General features: G+C 35.8%; 1 protein-coding gene and 1 pseudogene across 1 annotated transcript in view; one reads left to right on the forward strand and one right to left on the reverse strand.

The window, feature by feature from the left end:
• LOC116871751 overlaps positions 1-7268 on the reverse strand; it is a 45419-nt pseudogene extending 38151 nt beyond the window's left edge.
• The window catches only part of EYS (eyes shut homolog), a 1652140-nt gene that overhangs the window by 1435477 nt on the left and 194853 nt on the right, over positions 1-21810 (forward strand). The window contains 1 exon segment of the mRNA XM_032864581.1: positions 7334-7442. Coding sequence (XP_032720472.1) covers positions 7334-7442 — 109 coding nt within the window.

Genomic DNA, 21810 nt, shown 5'->3' on the forward strand with positions numbered 1-21810 from the left:
TTAGACTTGAAGGGTAAAACTAAACACTACCTGGTATTTGTGAACTGCATATGTTTTTAGGTTTTAGGGGTAATAGTCTTGAAACCCCCATTTATCATTAGAGTAAATTGATTCAACCTAGAGCTGTGAACTAATAGAGTATGAATAAAGATTTCCTACTGAAATTCCAAATTAAATGCCAACAGTGAAGCTAAGCTTTGCAAGTTAATGTCCTTGTTCTAAGTGAGTGCTTAAATCCTACTAAGAAATACTCAAGAATCTCAGTGGTGTGCTGGTGTTTTACAACCACATCTTAGACAGAAAAGGGTAGGATAGGGATTGATTGATTTGTAGCTTTTGCCAATTCCCAGGCATAAATACTCCCACTGTGGCCAATTTCAAGCTACCAACATGAATTCACAGATGTGGAATTGAGAAGGAATGCACAAAACCAGCTCTCCTGAGTCATAGCTAGCCTTCTCCAGCACACCACTGAAGCTTCTTATCATTGCATTCAGAGAGGTTGTCAGGTCAAAAAACAACATTTCTGGATGCAGATTACAATTTGTATAATTGTAATAGTCATTATGTGAATGTTTCTACAGGATAAAGAAAACAAGGGAATTCTGGCCACCTATACTTTTACAGATGCTACCAGGAGACCATGAAATCTGTAGATTATGCTGTCTGTCCCATTGCACATGAATTGGATAATGTAGTCAGAAGTAAAATCACAGTTTTGGCGATACCTGTGATATCTCGTGACAGCTGTCTGGATGTTCCCTTGACAACTGCTCTGGTTAATCAAGGGTGTAAATGAAGTTCCTGCTTCAGCGGTCTTCGGGCATCATTGCAGACTTTCTTTAATATCAGTGCTTCACAGGATAATGGCTTGGTCTTCATGGTAATTGATTATTAAGATATTTGGGCTATCTGCCAGTCAGAGGAAAGGCTAAATAAAATAACCTAAAGCCAGTGACCATCTCATGACAATCATCTAGGGACACAAAGACCTCATTGACAGCCACCCATCAGAGGTCATGCAGCTTTCCTTGTTCAAGCTGTTTGCATGGCCAGCCTGGCCAGCTCTTTGGTGCTCTAAATAAAAAGGGATCCTTCAAGATGCTTTTGGCAGGTTTATATTGCTTTTGTTTGACAAAGGGCCTAATAGTGATTTTTGTGCCTGATCTTTTGTTTACACTCTTTTAACATATAGATTATGCTGAGTCACACTGACAGCCTCAAACAGTATGGCTGTGTTGATAGAGCTGTATGAAACCATCATACTCTTAAACAGCATCTTCTTAAATTTGTTCACACAGCCATGACAATCATATTAGATACATGAACTGGTAAGGAAAGCTGTATGTCTCTGGACAGTTTCATCCATACTGCCTGATGTATAATCTTTTAAATATATTTTCCCATGTTTTCCTATTGCAAACAGGGAGCTAAAACAATCACACTATCAATTAGATCCTATCTGTGGGGACCAGATGCCTTTCAGTGCCTCCATCTCTGCCATGTACCTTTACTGCCATCTGCTGTAGGAGTCTCCCATCTCAGCAATTCTTATGCAGCGCGAACTCTCACAACTCAACTGAAACCTTGGGCAGGATACGGAGATCATAGGGGTTAACAATTGACATTAAGCTCTCTCAGTCCTAAGTCTAGCCTGAAAGATTCTTTTAAAGGAAGTTCCAAGCTAGAGCCTAATGTAAATACTATCATTCACTTCAGAGCAATACTTACATCTGGTAAACATTAAGGCTGGTTATTATTGGTCAGAATAGTTATTAATTTGGAGATTCATTTAACTACTATCTACATTACAAGTTATCCATATAAAGAATGCATTCTTTTACATTCATTTTTAAAGTCTAATTTAAGTAAAGAAAGAAAGAAACTTACTAGCAGAGTTAATCATGTACAGAATTTCAAATAGACAAGCTAGATCATTGCTGGTTAATAGCCAAACCTAGTGAGAAGAGGAAAGAACATATTTTGCACCTATGGAAGCATTCAATATTACCATCAATTTTGCAATATTCCCTAGAAGCATTTGGTGCTGTTCGGTTGTGTTACTTCTATATCATGCCTTCAGAATTCCAGAGCTACTGCAATTATGCATGAGCTATGTTTTGTGAGCCTTCAGCATGGCACTACAAGGGCCTTTTAAAGTATTTAATTTCATTATGATGTAATGCCAGTGACTCATACAACTCCCAGATTTGACAAATCAAACATAGGTACCTTAGAGAAGAAAAAAAATCCATACTTCCTATTTCTCTCTGGAAGGAAAGCAAACCACTTTACTTATGTGCTTTTGAAATGTGCCCCTGAGAAACAAATTGTGAAACAGATACATTGAAATGCCTTTAGCGCGCGCGCGCGCGCGCACACACACACACACACACACACACACACACACAACCTGATACGAACAAAGCCAAAGAAATTAGTACCTCCAAATTTAAAGCAAAATTATAAAGGAACCTGCAAATGGCTTATTTTTCTTCATTTTGCCCTTCGCAGATTAAAGATAACTTTCTATTTACATGGCCTTCAAAAATAAGGGACTCAAATTGATCTTTATTGTTGTCTTTTCTTATTGTAAAAAAAATAGATTTCTAGTCAAGATGAATCTAACTTCACACTTGGACTCTCTTCCTTAGTGTCAAACACATAGCAATAAGATAGAAAATTTAAAAATACACAACTGAAAATATAAAGGCACAATTAAAAGCAAAATAAACATCCCGCCAGACAAGAAACAGACAAAAATGCGAAGCAACAAGAGCTAATACTGCAGGCTGGCCAAGGTCTAGGTCTAAAAACAGGGAAGTTCAGCTCCCATAAAGGAGCTAAAACTACTCATTCAAGTATACATGTGATATCTACCTATCTATCCATCTGTCTGCATGCAGAGAAAAAGAGACTATCACCTGGGATTCTGATTTTTAGCCAACTGCCACCCTAGGAAGAAAACAGAATGCAACCAAAACATCATTGTACCAAGCAATATTTTCAGCTCTGAATGAACCTGTGAATACCTTCAAATCGCTATAGGACAGAACTGTGAAATACACATTATCCAAGATCTGGGTTTAGATCCTTGGAAGATCAGTGGGGTTCCCATTAGGCAATCAGACTTGGGTACAGCAGAAGAGGCACAACAACGAGAATGGAAGTGGGGAAAAAGAGAAAAATAAAAATACTTCTCACTGAAAATGAGCCTGCACTACACAATATCAGAACACACAGTAAAATTGAGAAAGGAACCAAGCAAATCAGCAATTGGAATATGAATCACTCTAGATAAAAACCTTCTTATAGAAAAGTCTGACAAAAAGTTTATTTCTAGGATGCTAGAAAGCATTAGTGTAGGAATAGTCCATTTTAAAGGAGAAATTATAAAAGAAGAATAGGCACAAATTAAATAAAAAATTATGAAAAAGATTCCAAATCTCAGGAATAAAAGATCGTATTCACTGAAATTTAAAACTCAATAGACAGAATAAATGATCCTGGAGACTGCTGAAGAAAAAATTGGTGCCTAGGAAGAATACAGGATAGAGAAATTAAGAAAGGATTTTAATAAAGTGAAAACAAGGGACACCTGGGTGGCTCAATCAGTTAAGCCTCTCCCTCAGCTCAGGTCATGATCTCAGGGTTCTGGGTTCAAGTCCCACATTGGGCTTCTTGCTTAGTGAGGAGCCTGCTTCTTCCTCTACCTCCCATTCCCCCTGCTTGTGCTCTCTCTGTCTCTCTGTCTCTCTCTCTTTCTCTCTCTGTCTCTGTGACAAATAAATAAAAGCAAAATCTTTAAAAGTGAAAACAAGATTAAGAAATTTAGACAACAGAGCCTGGGTGGCTCGGGTAGTTAACCTCTGCCTTTGGCTCAGATCTTGATCTTCAGGTCCTGGGATGGAGCCCAGCTCCATGGGAATTCTGCTTCTCCCTCTCCCCCTGCTGGTGCTCTCTCTGTCGCTGTCTCTTCTTATCTCAAATGAATAAATAAAATCTCTTAAAAAAATAAAAATTAAAATAAAAAAAAAAGAAATTTAGGTAACAGTTTAATAGGCTTCCACAAGATGTCTAGAAGCAGAAATTTCAGAGGCTGCCAGAAAGCAATGCAGATGATGACCCTGGAACAGCATGGGTTTCAAATGTGTGGGTCCACTTTGCAGATATTTTTTGACAAGTACAGTAAAGTACTGTAAATATTATTTTCTTTCCTTATGATTTTCTTGATAACACTTTCTTTTCTCTAGCTTAGTTTATTGCAAGAATATAGTATATAACACATATAACATAAAATATGTATAATTGACTGTTTATGTTAATGGTAAGACTTCTAGCAAAGAAACCTATTAGTCAAGTTTCAGCCTCTGGCGGGGAGAGGAGTATCTCTAACCTCTGTGTTGTTCAAGGGTCACCGTACCTAGCAAGAAGGTAGTCTACCTGGAAAGAAAACATGGAATCGAGGAAACCAGAAATATTATTAAATTATGTTTACTTTTTTTCTAAAGAAAAATGGAATTTGTTTTTTATAAAACTGAATTTTTCTTTTACAAGGTGAAACTTAAAATTATTTTCTGTTCCATGTACAAAATATGGAAAATACGAATAAGCAAAAAAAAAAATTAAAAGGCATCTGCATTCTCAGCATGCAGAGATAGCCACTGTTAATATTAGTGAAAGTCAACCTGTTATTATCTCTATGCATGTTTTTTATAAAAATGATGTATCACTCAAATTGTCCTTTTCTCTTTTTCTAGTCTGTACAAATATCTTTCCATACCATTAATTAATATTCTGTAACTCCTATTTAAGAGCTGGGTAGTATTCAATTACATAAAAGTACTTGATTGAACAATTCACTCCCCATGGTTTACATTTTTACAACCTTTCACTTGGTTATGGATACCCTGAACTTCCAGTTTGAGCAGTATCTTCTAAAACTTTAAAAATAAATTGTCTTTTCCTAGTCAGAAGCCTCTGCCAAATTGTTTAGCATATCTAAAGACTATAAATATAAAGAATGAGAATGTTAAGGACACTGGGGAAAAAAATGTCTGTTTTGTCAGAGTTTAGTTTTTAAAATAATGCAACCTAAGTATTTGATTTTGAATCCCATTATAAGCAATATTAGTAGAAGTAGATGAACACTTCAACTTGACTGTGTAATTTATTTTCATAAAAATCTCTTTAGAGATCCCTGTCCAGTCAGCAAATAATTGCTTTAACTTTGGATTTTAATATTAGCACTGAATGATTTATGTACATTAAATAATGTGATTCTCACTAACCATTTATGAGCCAAGAATGATTATCTCCCTTCTGTGGATAATCACACTTTAGGGAAGAAAGGTTAAGTGGTTTGCCTAAGATCACTCAGCCAGTCAATGGATTATCTCAAAATATGATCCTCAAGTCTTTAAATCATTAGACTTGGCTGGCCTCAGCAATACTTGAGAGGCATAAGGGATATGTACTTAGATTTCTCCTCAAATAATTTATGTAGCATAATGTCTAATTTGTTTATAGAGCATTTTTTCATTCCTTATCACACAATTTGGTCTATAAGCAAATATGAGATTATAAAAATGAAAAGGATAATAATCTACATGTAGAAAAATCTCTGGTAGAATTAGAGTATCAGTTTCCAAAATAGTGCATAGACCAAGCTGACAATAGAATCAACCATTTGGTGGAAGGGTCTGGGGAAGAAATGAAGGAGGTAAGAGGAAGCAAATAGAGTAGAGTGGCTTCCTTCTATAAGACTGCAGTTCATGGTTAGATTTTTAACAAGCACTGAATGAAACAAAAAGAGATCTTACTATTTCTTAATAAGGACATGTGCATTCCCTGAGAAGTATTTCCTCCATCTCCAGTATAAAGCATCCATACAGATCTATATGCACATACCAACTATAATGACAAATGTGCTTCCTATATCCCTATAGTATGTAATTCACATAAATGGGACGCTCTAGAGGTCATTCCTAGAACTGAAGAATTTTCAACAGTGCTCTTAATCAAAATTCAAAGTGCCTTTGGTAAACTAGAGCAGAAGCCAAAAAAAAGTAGCAGAATGATGTATTAAAAGGACCATATCAGATTTGTATTTCTAGGTAAGGGGGAAGAGGAAAACAGCTGTCTGTTTTGAAGCAAGGAAGTGAAGAAGGAAATTCTGGTTTGTATTTCCCATTCAACTTAGACTCCAAAGTTAATTTTAAGAAAAATATACTGATAAATTATTTAACCAATGATTTTTAACAAAACTGACTTTTTCTTTTAAAAGTAGATTTACCAACTGATCCTGGTTTGCTTTAGCACTTACCTAGTTTTAGCCCCGAGAGGTCCTGCATCCTGGAAAAGCTCTCAGTCATGTGCAAACTGGGGGAGTTGGTCAAAATTAAAAAAATAAAAATTAGGTGTTCATTGTCTAAAATGTAGCAAATACAAATAAGTGAAAGCATTTTAAAAGTGAAAGCATTAAAATCATTCATGTTTTCAGTATGCAAAGAACCACTTTGAATATTAGTGAATGTACTTCTAATATCTCTGTGGAATAGACTTCATAATCGTACAAGTAACTATTGTTACATATGGCAAGTGACAGGGTAATATCATTTGAATTATCTTTTAAAATTCTATTTAATTTTATGCCAAGTACTTTAGCATGTATACCTTTTCATCTGATTGCATCACTCTATAAACTGATAAATTTTCAGTTGTGTATTGGTCATTTCCACTATTCATTCTACAAATTCCCTTAACCTTATACTTTTCTTTATCTCTGAGACACAGTACCAGCTAGTACATTAGCAGCATGCTTTCTGAGTTCTGATAACTGTATCACAGTGTAATCTCACTGCTCAGGGGTATGCAGCCTTTCATTTCTTATTCCATTTCTATTTCCCCTGTAGGCCAGGGAGGGGAAATTTCTACGTAGGCAGTTTAGCATCATTTAACATTGCTGCTACTTGTCCAGCAGTCTCCCTACATGAGTGAGACCATATGTCGACCACAGTTAGCACTAAAAATTTATTATTACCTACTTATACAGAAAAGCTCTCTTTGTTTTGTAGGAGTTTAACTTTCTGAAAGCATTTCCAGTCCTGATGTAGAGACAGAAAAAGAGAAGGAAAATAAAATTTCAGTGTTAGAAAAGAAATATATCTTTATCTATCCTAAAATGTTCACACTTGGCTGGGGCCATATTTCAGGACTATTATGATCCACAAAGTACCTCTGTCGTTGAAGAAGTACTTACCATCCATGTGCGAAGTTACCCTGTTCTTGCCGGTAACACATAGAATAATGGCCTCTTCTGTTTTATTTCTAGCTACACAATCCCTGTTGGCAGCCCTCAGGTTGCTTGCATGATTGAAATGACTGCAGATGGAAAAGCTCCAATACAGAAGCAAGACACAGAGATACCCCATGTCTCTCAGGTAGTTATGCAGATATCCAATTCTAAACATTACTAAGTGTGCCCTCAATATCTGAAATAAGTATTTCTTTTTAAGTTACTAAACACTAACCATATTTCTTTATTGAACAGATTCCTTGTAAAAGCTCTCAACAAAACACCAGAATATTCATCTCTGATACTTTAGGTACAATTAAATATATTTAATACTGCCTGTTGCTATAAAAGTTGCATTAAATTTATCAAGAAATTGATTTTCCTCTCACACTTTGCATATAATATGTTGTGCTTGATTAAGAAAAACAGCATAGGAATGGAGAAGAATTAGCAAGTTACAAAATAGTGCTTAAAAATTCCATTTTTATAGGATATGGTAGTGCTTATACTGTGCTATTAAAAAGTCTCTTCTCAGGGAATTTTTCCTGGAAATATCGAATGAAGAAAATTGAAAGCGAAGAGGATATTTGTCCCTCCAGAGACCAAGCAATTTGCTGAATTCTTTTAATTTTAATGATGTGGTTGGTTACATGCTTCTTAGTATGACTTTATAGAAATACATTTAAGATAAAGAATTCCTGGTTCATTTGATCATCATGGAGAGTTAATCTGTATAATTAGAGCTCCAAAGTGCTAATTTTGGTGCACATTAGAGCTGGCAGTGTGTAGGGCCCTAATGAACTGGAAATCTCATTTTATTTCCATTTTTTCTATGTAGTTTTTTTCTCTTATTGAGTGTATACAAGCATCCTAAAGAAACACATAAGAATAGCTAACATTTGCATAAGCACATTACATTTTCCAAATTATGCCACGTATTTTATCTCATCTCATCTGATCATCACAAGAACCCTCTAAAGTAAGAATGAATATCTCTTTTATAAGGTCGTATCTGATAAAACTGAGTATCTAATGTCCAAAATTTCATAGTGATAATGAAGGAGACTTGATTCCAGATTTTCTGATATCCAACATGGTTTTTTGTTGTTGTTGTTCCTTTATAGTACACTTTATTTCATTTTCTGCTCAAGCAGAGTGAAAACTGTCAAGTGGATTGTTAAGGTAGGAATAAAATTGGTTTTCGTTTTGAAGAAATTAAAAAAAAAAAAAAACAGACTTAAATACAAAGAACGAACTCGATGTTGCCAAAGGGGAGGCAGGTGAGGAGATGAGTAAAACAGGTGAAGGGGATTAAGAATACACTTACTGGGCTGAGCACTTAGTAGTGTATAGGATTGTTGAATCATTACATCGTAAACCTGAATCTAACATAACACTGTGTATTAACTCCTGTCAGTTAAAAAAAAATCATGCTAGAGTCCAAGATGGCCAAAATATTTAGATTCAAGGCACAGACTATTCAAATGGTGGAAAATCTATGAAACACTCATAGTTTTGGAGAAAAAAATCTAGCGTAAAGCAGGTAATGTGATTTTGTCTCTACCTATTCCCTATAGTAATCCATTTTTATATTGAAAGTTCCATATTTTATCATGAATAACACGCAATATGCTACAGACAAAGGAGCATAGGGGGAAAAAAGAGAGAAGCAAACCGAGAAACAAACTCTTCATCAAAGAGGACAAACTAAGGGTGACCCGGTGGTGTGGGTAGGTGGAGGAATGGGGGAAATCGCTATTAGGGATGAAGAAGGGCACCTTTGATGAGGACCGGGTGTGGTATGCAAGTGTTGAATCACTAAATTGTATGCCTGAAACTAATATTTCACCGTGTTAACTAACTATAATTTAAATAAAAGCTTCTGTAAAAACACACACATTAAAAAAAATGATCCTCTTTTCAGCTCTTTTCAATAAATACTCATTAGTGGAATTTGGGGATCATATAATATGTACATTTTTAATTTTTTGAGGAAGCTTCATACCGTGGTACATAGCTAACACACAATTTTACATTCCCACCAACAGTGCACAAAGGTTTCTGTTTCTTCACATCTTTGTCAACATTTGATATTCGCTGTTGTTGTTTTTTTATAATGGCTACCCTAACAAATGTGAGGTGGTATTTCATTATGACTTTGATTTGCATTTCCTTGATGACTAGTGATGTTAAACATCTTTATTATATATATTTTGTTTATTTCTGTGTCTTTAGAGAAATGTCTTTTCAAGTCCTTTGCCAGTTTTTTAGTCAGCTTATTTGTTTTTGCTATTGATGCATAAGAATTCCTTATATATTTTTGGGGCACCTGGGTGGCTCAGTGGGTTAAAGCCTCTGCCTTCGGCTCAGGTCATGATCTCAGGGTCCTGGGATCGGCCCCCGCATCAGGCTCTCTCCTCAGCGGGGAGCCTGCTTCCTTCTCTTTCTCTGCCTGCCTCTCTGCCTCCTTGTGATTTCTATCTATCAAATAAATAAATAAATCTTTTAAAAAAAAAAAGAATTCCATATATATTTTTTATATTAACCCTGTGTCAGATATTGTTTTGTAAATATTTTCTCCTATTCTGTAGACTGCCTTTTCATTTCATTGATCATTTCCTTTGCTGTGCAAAAGCCTTTTCATTTGACATAGCACCCCTTGTCTTTTTTTGCTTTTGTTGCCTGTGGTTTTGGTGCTGTATCCAAGAAATCATTGCCAAAATTAATGTTATGAAGATTTTCCCCTATGTTTTCTTCTTCAATTTGTATAGTTTCAAGTCTGATTTGTAAGTCTTTAATCAATTTTGAGTTGATTTTTGTGTATAGTGTAATGGTCCAACTTCATTCTTTTCCATGTTGGTATCCAGTGTTCCCAAAACTATTTGTTGAAGTGACAATGCTTTCCTCATTGTATAGTTGTGACACCTTGTCAACAATCATTTGATCATAGATGCACAAGTGTATTTCTGGTTTCTCTGCTCTGTTCTGTTTGTATATATGTCTGTCTATATGCCAAAGCCATCTTTGTTTTGATTACTGTGTCTTTGTAATGTGCTTTCAAGTCAGGAAGTGTCATGTGTCCAGGTTTTCCTTTCTCAATATTGCTTTGGCTATTTGGGGTCCTTTGTGATTCCATATAAATTTAAGGATGATTTTTTTCTATTCAAAAAATACCATTGGAAGTTTGATAAGGATTGTATTAAATCTGTAAATCACTTAGGTAATATAAACTTTTAATAATATTAAGTCTTCCAATCCATGAACACAGGAAGTTTTTCCAGTTTTTTGTGTCTTCTTTAATTTCTTTCAACAATGTTTTATAATTTTCAGTGTATAAGTCATTCATCTCCTTGGTTAACTTTATTCCTAAGAATGCTACTCTTTCTGATGCTAAGTGAATGGGATTGTTTTCTTAATTGCTTTCCAGATTGTTCATTTTAAGTATATAGAAGCGCACTGATTTTTGATGTTGATTTTGTATCCTGCAATTTTGCTAAATTCATTTATTAGTTTTAATTTTTTGTGGACTCTTTAGGGTTTTCTGTATATATCATCATGTCATCTACAGAGATTATTTCCTTTTATTTCTTTTTTCTGCCTAATTGTTCTGCTAGGACTTCCAGTACTATGTTGAATAGGAGTACTAAGAATTGGCACACTTGTTTTCTGCCTGATCTTAGAGAAAAAGTTTTCAGGTTTTCACCATTGAGTATGGTATAAGCTATAGGCTTATCATATATGGCCTTTATTATGTAAAGTAATTTCCTTTTATTCCTAGTTTGAGTCTTTTTATAATAAAATAATGTTGAATTTTATTAAATACTTTTTCTGTATCTGTTGACTGTGTGATCCTTATCCTTTGTTCTGTTAATGTGGTGCATCACATTGATTAATTTTTTGTGCTCGCTTCGGCAGCACATATACTAAAATTGGAACATTGATTAATTTTTTATGTTGAACCATCCTTGCATTACAGGGATAAATCCCACTTGGTCAGGATATATAATTCTCATAATTAAATGTGCTCTAAAGTTTGGTTTGCCAGTGTTTTACTGAAGATTTGCATCTTTATTCATCAGGTATATGAGCTTGCAGAAATTTTTCTTGTAGTGTCTTTTTCTGTCTTTAGTATCAGGGCTCAAAGAATGATCTTGGAGTATTCCCTCCTCTTCAGTTTTCTGGAAGAGCTTGAGAAGGATTGTTATTAATTCTTTTTTAAATATTTTGTAGAATTCTCCTCTGAAGCCATCTGTTACTTGGCTTTTGTTTGTTGGGAGGTTTTTGATTACAGATTCATCCTCTTATTATTCATCTGTTCAGATTTTTGATTTATTCATAATTCCCTCTTGGTAAGCTGTATGTTTCTGGGAATTGATCCACTTCTTCAGGGTTATCCAGTTTGTTGCTATGCAATTGCTCATAGTTATCTCATAATCCTTTTCATTTCTGTGGCATCAGTTGTAATGTCATCTTTCATTTCTGATTTCATTTGAATCTCCTCTCTTTTTTTAAATTATTGTAGCTAAAGGTTAGTCGATTTTGATCTTTTCAGAAAACCAACTTTAGTTTTACTGATTTTTTTCTAATGTGTTCCTGTTCCCTATTGTATTTCCATTCTAGTTTTTGTATAATTTTAGTCTTTCTGCTAACATTGAACTTAGTTGACTCTTCTTTGTCTAGCTCCATGAGGTGTAAAGTTACATTGTTGATTTGAGGTCTTTCTACTTCTTTAATAAAAGCTTTTCCAGCTATGAACTGTCCAGTTACTATGCTTTTGCTACATCCTATAAATTAGGGTATATTATGTTCCATTGTCTCAGGATTTTTTCTAAATTTTTAAATTTATTTTTTGAACCATTTCTTCTTTGAAACAAGAGTGCATTTTGTTTAATTTTCACATACCATTGCAACATGGGATTAGGGGTGCCAGCCCTCCATGCATTTGAAATCCATTCATAATTTTGACTCCCCCAGAATTTAACTGTTAGCCTACTGTTGACCAGAAGCCTAACTGATAATGAAACAGTTGATTAATGCATATTTTTATATGTATTTATATACTATATTTTTAAAACAACATAAGTTAAAATACTATTAAGAAAATCATAAGGAAGAGAAATGTATACACTACTCTGTGTGTGTGTGTGTGTGTGTGTATATATATATATATTTATTTATTTATTTATTGAAAAAAATCTGCATAGAGGGGACCTATTCAGTCCAACCCATGTCATTCTAGAGTCAGCTATATTTGAGAATTTTCCATTTTTTCTTCTGCTATTGATGTCCAGTTCTATTCCATTATGTTTGGAAAAATAATTGTTATGATTTCAATCTCCTTCAATTTGTTAAGATTTTTTTATTTGTAATCTAACTATAATCTATCCTGGAGAATGTTCCATATGTGCTTGAGAAGAATGTGTATTCTGCTGCTGTTGGATAGAATGTTCTGTATAAGTCTGTTAGGTCCATTTGTGCCGCAGTGTTGTTCAAGTCTTCTTTTTCCTTATTATCTTCCAGCTGGATGCTCTAGTCATTATGCAGAGTGGGATATTAAAATCTCATACTATTATTGCATTGCTATTTCTCTCTTTGGTTTTGTCAGTGTTTGTTTCCTATATGTGAGTGAGTTGACATTGAGTGCATATACATTTATAATTTTTAGATCTTCCTGACCAGCTGACCCTGTTAATCATTATATAATGTCATTCTTTGTCTCTTATGACTATAGTTGACTTGTCTGTTTTGTCCAAATAACGATAGCCATTCCTGCTCTTATTTGGTTACTATTTGCGTGGGATATCTCTTTCCATTCTTTCACTTTCAGGCTATATGTGTCTTTTTTTTTTCCCCCCCAGGCTATATGTGTCCTTAAAATTGAGTTTCTTATGGATAGAATATAGTTGTATTTTGGGATTTTTTTTAATCTTTTTTCTCCACTCAGTCCCTTTATATATATTTTTTATTAACATATAATGTATTTTTAGCCCCAGGGGTAGAGGTCTGGGAATCGTCAGGATTACACACTTCACAGCACTCACCATAGCACATACTCTCAACAATGTCTATAACCCAACCACCCTCTTCCTACCCTCCTCCCCCCAGCAACCCTCAGTTTGTTTTGTGAGATTTAGAGTCTCTGATGGTTTGTCTCCCTCCCAATCTCATCTTGTGTCATTTTTTTCCTTTCCTACCCTCCAAAACCCCCATTTTTCCTATCAAATTCCTCATATCACAGAGATCATATAATAATTGTTTTTCTCTGATTGACTTATTTCACTCACCATTATACCCTCTAGTTCCATCCACGTTGTTGCAAATGGCAATGTTTCATTTCTTTTGATGGTTGCATAGTATTCCATTATATATATATATATATATATATATATATATATATATATATACACACACACACATACCACTTCTTCTTTATCAGTTCATCTGTTGATGGACATCTAGGTTCTTTATATAGTTTGGCTATTGTGGACATTGCTGCTATAAACATTGGGATGCACATGCCTCTTCAGATGACTGCATTTGTATCTTTAGGGTAAATACCCAGTAGTGCGATTGCTGGGTCGTAGGGTAGCTCCATTTTCAACTTTCTGAGGAACCTCCATGCTGTTTTCCAGAGTGGTTGCAACAGCTGGCATTCCACCAACAGTGAAGGAGGATTCCCCTTTCTCCACATCCTCACCAGCATCTGTCTTTTCCTGACTTGTTAATTTTCGCCATTCTGATTGGTGTAAGGTGGTATCTCATTGTGGTTTTGATTTGTATTTCCCTGATGCCGAGTGATATGAAGCACTTTTTCATGTGTCTGTTGGCCATCTGGATGTCTTCTTTGCAGAAATGTCTGTTCATGTCCTCTGCCCATTTCTTGATTGGATTATTTGTTCTTTGGGTGTTGAGTTTGTTAAATTCTTTATAGATTTTGGATACTAACCCTTTATCTGATATGTCATTTGCAAATATCTTCTCCCATTCTGTCAGTTGTCTTTTGGTTTCGTTGACTGTTTCCTTTGCTGTGCAAAAGATTTGATCTTGATGAAGTCCCAATAGTTCATTTTGGCCCTTGCTTCCCTTGCCTTTGGCGATGTTCCTGGGAAGAAGTTGCTGTGGCTGAGGTGGAAGAGGTTGCTGCCTGTGTTCTCCTCAAGGATTTTGATGGATTCTTATCTCACATTGAGGTCCTTCATCCATTTTGAGTCTATTTTTGTGTGTGGTATAAGGAAGTGGTCCAGTTTCATTTTTCTGTATATGGCTGTCCAGTTTTCCCAACACCATTTGTTGAAGAGACTGTTTGTTTTTTTTTTTCCATTGGACATTCATTCCTGCTTTGTCAAAGATTAGTTGACCATAGAGTTGAGGGTCTATTTCTGGGCTTTCTATTCTGTTCCATTGATCTATATGTCTGTTTTTGTGCCAGTAACATACTATCTTGATGATTACAGCTTTGTAGTAGAGCTTGAAATCTGGAATTGTGATGCCACCAATTGGCTTTCTTTTTCAACATTCCTCTGGCTATTTGATGTCTTTTCTGGTTACATATAAATTTTAGGATTATTTGTTCCATTTCTTTGAAAAAAATGAATGGCATTTTGATAGGGATTGCATTAAATGTATAGATCGTTTTAGGTAGCATAGACATTTTCACAATGTTTGTTCTTCCAATCCATGAGCATGGAACATTTTTCCATTCATTGGTGTTTTCCTCCATTTCTTTCAAGAGTACTTTATAGTTTTCTGAGTACAGATTCTTTGCCTCTTTGGTTAGGTTTATTCCTAGGTATCTTATGGTTTTGGGTGCAATTATAATGGGATTGACTCCTTAATTTCTCTTTTTTTCTGTCTTCTTTTTGATGTATAGAAAGGAAACTGATTTCTGTGCATTGATTTTATATCCTGGCACTTTACTGAATTCCAGTACAAGTTCTAGCAGATTTGGAGTGAAGTCTTTTGGGTTTTCCACATAAAGTATCATATCATCTGCAAAGAGTGAGACTTTGATTTCTTCTTTGCCAATTTGGGTGCCTTTAATTTCTTTTTGTTTTCTGATTGCTGAGGCTAGGACTCCTAGTACTATGTTGAATAGTAGTGGTGATAATGGACATCCCTGCTGTGTTCCTGACCTTAGAGGAAAAGCTCTCAGTTTTTCTCCACTGAAAATGATAGTTGCTGTGGGTTTTTCATAGATGGCTTTGATGACATTGAGGTATATATCCTCTATCCCTACACTTTGAAGAGTTTTGATCAATAAAGGATGCTGTACTTTGTCAAATGGTTTTTCAGCATCTATTGAGCATATTGTATGGGTCTTGTTCTTGCTTTTATTAATGTATTGTATCACATTGATTGATTTGTGGATGTTGAACCAACCTTGCAGCCCAGGAATAAATTCCACTTGGTCGTGCTGAATATGCCTTTTAATGTACTGTTGGATCCTATTGGCTAGTATTTTGGTGAGAATTTTCACATCTGTGATCATCAAGGATATTGGTCTGTAATTCTCTTTTTTGATGGTATCTTTGTCTGGTTTTGTGATCAAGGTAATGCTGGCCTCATAAAATGAGTTTGGATACAGATGTAGTGAAAAGAAGGGCCATCTGTACCCCAATGTTTATAGCAGCAATGGCCACGGTTGCCAAACTGTGGAAAGAACCTAGATGCCCTTCAACGGACAAATGGATAAGGAAGATGTGGTCCATATACACTATGGAGTATTATTCCTCCATCAGAAAGGATGAATACCCAACTTTTGTAGCAACATGGACAGGACTGGCAGAGATTATGCTGAGTGAAATAAGTCAAGCAGAGAGAGTCAATTATCATATGGTTTCACTTATTTGTGGAACATAACTAATAGCATGGAGGACATGGGGAGTTAGGGGAAGGGAGTTGGGGGAAATTGGAAGGGGAGGTGAACAATGAGAGACTATGGACTCTGAAAAACAATCAGAAGGGTTTGAAGAGGTGGGGGGGTGGAAGGTTGGGGGAACCAGGTGGTGGGTATTAGAGAGTGCACGGATTGCATGGAGCACTGGGTGTGGTACAAAAACAATGAATACTGTTATGCTGAAAATAAATTTTAAAAAATGATTAAAAAAATAAAAATTTAAAAAACAAATGAGTTTGGAAGTTTTCCTTCCATTTCTATTTTTTGGAACAGTTTCAGGAGAATAGGAATTAATTCTTCTTTAAATGTTTGGTAGAATTCCCCTGGGAAGCCATCTGGCCCTGGGCTCTCATTTGTTGGGAGATTTTTGATGACTGCTTCAATCTCCTTTCTGGTTATGGGTCTGTTCAGGTTTTCTGTTTCTTCCTGGTTCAATTTTGGTAGTTTATATGTCTCTAAGAATGCATCCATTTCTTCCAGATTGTCAAATTTGCTAGCGTATAGTTGCTCATAATATGTTCCTATAATTGTTTGTGTTTCTTTGGTGTTGGTTGTGCTGTCTCCTCTTTCATTCATGATTTTATTTTATGTGGGTCCTTTCTCTTTTCTTTTTGATAATTCTGGCCAGGGGCTTATCAATCTTATTAATTCTTTCAAAGAACCAGCTCCTAGTTTCACTGATTTGTTCCACTATTCTTTTGGTTTCTATTTCATTGATTTCTGCTCTGATCTTATTTCTCTTCTCCTGCTAATTTAGGCTTTCTTTGCTGTTCTTTCTCCTGCTCCTTTAGGAGTACGGTGAGGTTCTGTACTTGAGACCTTTCTTGTTTCTTGAGAAAGGCTTACATCGCTGTATATTTTCCTCTCAGGACTGCCTTTGCTGTGTCCCAAAGATTTTGAACAGTTGTGTTTTCATTATCATTTGTTTCCATGATTTTTTTCAATTCTTCTTTAATTTCCTGGTTGACCCATTCATTCTTTAGTAGGATGCTCTTTAGTCTCCATGTATTTGGGTTCTTTCCAACTTTCCTCTTGTGATTGAGTTCTAGCTTCAGAGCATTGTGGTCTGAAAATATGCAGGGAATGATCCCAATCTTTTGGTACCATTTGAGACCTGATTTGTGACCCAGGATGTGATCTATTCTGGAGAATCTTCCATGTGCACTAGAGAAGAATATGTATTCTGTTGATTTGGGATGGAATGTTCTGAATATATCTATGATGTCCACCTGGCCCAGTGTGTCATTTAAGGTCTTTATTTCCTTATTGATATTTTGCTTGGATGATCTGTCCATTTCAATGAGTGGGGTGTTAATGTCCCGTACTATTATTGTATTATTGTCCATATGTTTCTTTGATTTTGTTATTAATTGGTTTATATACTTGGCTGCTCCCATGTTAGGGGCATAGATATTTACAATTGTTAGATCTTCTTGTTGGACAGACCCTTTGAGTCCCTTTGAGTATGATATAGTGTCCTTCCTCATCTTATTATAGTCTTTGGCTTAAAATCTAATTTATCTGATATAAGGATTGCCACCCCTGCTTTCTTCTGATGTCCATTAGCATGGTAAATTATTTTCCATCCCCTCACTTTAAATCTGGAGGTGTCTTTAGGTCTAAAATGAGTTTCATGTAGACAGCATATTGATGGGTTTTTTTTTTTTTAATCCATTCTAATACCCTGTGTCTTTTGATAGGGGCATTTAGACCATTTACATTCAGGGTAACTATTGAGAGATATGAATTTAGTGCCTTTCTATTGCCTGTAAGGTGACTGTTACTGTATATTGTCTCTGTTCCTTTCTGGTCTACTACTTTTAGGCTCTCTCTTTGTTTAGAGGACCCCTTTCAATATTTCCTGTAGGGCTGGTTTGGTGTTCACAAATTCTTTTAGCTTTTGTTTGTCCTGGGAGCTCTTTATCTCCCCTATTTTCAATGACAGCCTAGCTGGATATAGTACAATTGGCTGCATATATTTCACGTTTAGTGCTCTCTATATATCATGGCGGTTCTTTCTCGCCTGCGAGGTCTCTGTGGATAGGTCTGCTGCCAATCTAATATTTTTACCATTGTATTTTAGAGACTTCTTGTCCTAAGCTGCTTTCGGGATTTTCTCTTTGTCACTAAAACTTGTAAGTTTTACTATTCGATGACAGGGTGTGGACCTATTTTTATTGATCTTGAGGGGACTCCTCTGTGCACCCTGGATTTTGATGCTTGTTCCCTTTGCCGTATTAGGGAAATTCTCTACAATAATTCACTCCAATATACCTTCTACCCCCCTGCATCTTTCTTCTTCTTCTGGAATCCCAATTATTCTAATATTGTTTCATCTTATGGTATCACTTATCTCTTGAATTCTCCCCTCATGGTCCAGTATTTGTTTGTCTCTCTTTTGCTCAGCTTCTTTATTCTCCATCATTTGGTCTTCTATATCACTAATTCTCTCTTCTGCCTCATTTATCCTAGCAGTTAGAGCCTCCATTTTTTATTGCACCTCATAATAGCTCTTTTGATTTCAGCTTTAGATTTTATTACTCCAGAAAGGGTTTCTATGATATCTTCCATACCTTTTTCGAGCCCAGCTAGCACCTTGAGAATAATCATTGTGAACTCTAGACGTATTACCAATGTCCATATTGATTAGGTCCCTAGCCTTTGGTACTGCCTTTTGTTCTTTTTTTTTTTTCTGGTGAGTTTTTCTGTCTTGTCATTTTATCCAGATAATAATATATGAACTAGAGAATAAAATGCTAAAAAGGTGTCAAAGACACCAGAAAAATACACGCTAACCAAATCAGAAGAGGCCCCAAATGGGGGGGAGAAGAAAGGGGGTAAAAAGAAGTTCAAAAAAATTTTTTTAATTAAAAAATATATTTTTTATAATATATATTTTTTCATATAAATATGTGTATTATACACACACACACACACACACACACACATTAGTCTGGTGAATAGAACAGAGCCACCCACTTGATTTTGGGTATATTTTGGTCTCTTAGAAGAAACTACCTCCCAAAATTTTAAGGAAAGAAAAACTTAGGGGAACCTGGGTGGCTCAGTGGGTTAATCCTCTGCCTTCAGCTCAGGTCATGATCTCAGGATCCTGGGATCAAGCCCTGCATCAGGCTCTCTGCTCAGTGGGGAGCCTGCTTCCCTGTCTCTCTCTGCCTCCTTGTGATCTCTCTCTGTCTCTGTCAAATTAATAAATAAAATCTTTAAAAAAAAAAAGAAAAAAAAACATACACACACACACACACACAAATAAGGGTAAACACGTTGAAGGGATGGAATATGACTGTAAAGATGAAATTTTAAAAAATTCTAAAAAAGGAATTGATAAGATAAATTGGTTGGAAAAAGAAAGAAAAAGAAAGTGGGGAGAATTTGCTCAGGCTGGAGACTAGAACAAACCCCTGTGCTAGATTTAGGGTATATTTTGATATATTAGAAGAAATTGTATCCCAAAAGTTTTTAGAAGAAAAATCCCTATATGTATACAGAAAATAAAGTTAGATACAATGAAGGATAAAATATGACTGTAATAATGAAGGTTTAAAAAGATTTTTTAGAAAGGTATTGTTAAGATAAACTAGTTAAAAAATGTTAAAAGAGGAAAAGTTAAGAAAAATTAGAATAAGAAAAAATTAAAATTAAAAAATTTAATTAACTTTGCAAGACTAGGAAATCATGGGGAGAAAGCCATGAATTCCATGCTTTGCTTTCCCCTCCTCCAGAATTCTGCTGTTCTCCTTGATCAGTGAGCTTGGTCTTGGCTGGATGTTCTTGCTGATCTTCTGGAAGAGAGGCCTATTGCAGTGATTCTCAAATGTCTTTGGCCAAGGTAGAATTGCACTGCCCTTGCCAGAAGCCAGGCTAAGTAATCTGCTCAGGTTCGCTCTTGGAGCTTTTATTCCCTGAACACTTTCCGTAGAGCTCTGGAGGATGAGAATAAAAATGTCCTCCCAATCTCCAGCCCAGAGGAGCCAAGAGCTCAGGGCCACACTCCTCAGTGTGCCCTCAGAGAAAAGCTGTCAATCACTCCTGTTTCCCTGGTCTCTGTCAGTGCTCTGAGCTCACCAGGCCTGTGACTGAGCATTTCTGTCTCTGGCACATGGCCCTGTTTGGAGTCTCCAAACCCAGCAGATTTCTGCCACTCTGCTCTTAGGCAGAAGAAGGTGAGTCTCCTCAAATGTGCCACTTGTGGGGTCCCTGCTCAAAGAGCAGTGGCCTGACCTTGCCACAGATCACAGTTTAAGGTAACCCCAAGCTGAGAGCTCACTCCTCAGCTCTGTCTCTGTACCAGCTTCCCTGCTCTGATACCTGTAAGCTCTGCTATACTCAAACACCCCTGATCCTTCTGTGACCTTGCTGGACCTGAGACCACACTGTCCCTGAGAGTGCTCCACTCCTGCTTAGCCACTGGAGCAATGTCCCTCAGTTGAGCAGACTTTTAAATGTTCAAATTTTGTGCTCATTGCTCCACCACTTGCCAGGAACTGGCCCCTGCAAGACCCCCTTGGTCTATTTTTTCATTGCTTCAGATTCACTTCTCCGCACGTCCTACCTTTCAGAAAGTGGTTGAATTTCTGTTTCTAGAATTGCTGCTTTTCTTCTCTTCAATCTCCTGTTGGATTTGTAGGTGTTCAGAATAGTTTGATAACTATCTAGCTGAACTCCTGCAACCTGATGTCATCTCAGTCTGCTACTCCTCCGCCATCTTGACTCCTCCTCTCAGTCACTTTATATTTTTTGATTGAGAGTTACTCCATTTACATATAAAGTAATTATTGGTAAGTAAGAAGTTACTCTTTCCATTTCATTAATTGTTTTCTATCTTATAGCTTTTTTATCCCTCTTTTTCTCCCTTGCGCTCTTCCTTTGTGTTTCACTGATTTTTGTATACACGTGTGTATGAGACATACTTTGATGTCTTTGTCATTTTTTTGTATCTTTCATATACTCTATATTTGTGGTTATCATAGAGCTGACTTTGAACATCTTATAATTATAATAATGTATTTGAAGCTGATAGCAACTTCAACTGCTCTAATCTTCAAGGTTTTTTTACTTCCTTTTTTTACTTCTTTTACTTCTTTTTTTTACTTCTTTTACTTTTTTACTTTTTTTTTACTTTTATTTCTTCCCTCTCTACACTTAATGATTGATCTCACATTTACACCTTTTTTTATATTGTGCATACAGTGACACGTCTTATAGTTAAAATGTTTTTACACTTTTTATCTTTTAACTTTTATACCAGAATGACAAGTGATGTATGTCCCACCATGACAGTATTGTATTCTATATTTGTTTATATATCCACCTTTATTAATAAGATTTATATTTTCATATGCTTTCATGTTGCTGTTTAGAGTCCTTTCATTTCACCTTGAAGGACTCCCTTTAGCATTTCCTGTAATGTAGATCTACTAGTGATAAGCTTCCCCAGCTTTAGTTTATTTGGCAAAGTCTATATCTCTCCTTCGTTTTTAAAAGACAGTTTTGCCAGGTATAATGATCTTGTTTGGCAGGGTTTTTTTTCTTTTGGTTTTGAGCACTTTTAATATATCATCCCAGTCCCTCTGGCCTTGAAGAATTCTGGCAAGAA

This window comes from Lontra canadensis, unplaced genomic scaffold, assembly GCF_010015895.1.
Source record: "Lontra canadensis isolate GAN:19392208 unplaced genomic scaffold, GSC_riverotter_1.0 scaffold27, whole genome shotgun sequence".
NCBI classification, from domain to species: domain Eukaryota; kingdom Metazoa; phylum Chordata; class Mammalia; order Carnivora; family Mustelidae; genus Lontra; species Lontra canadensis.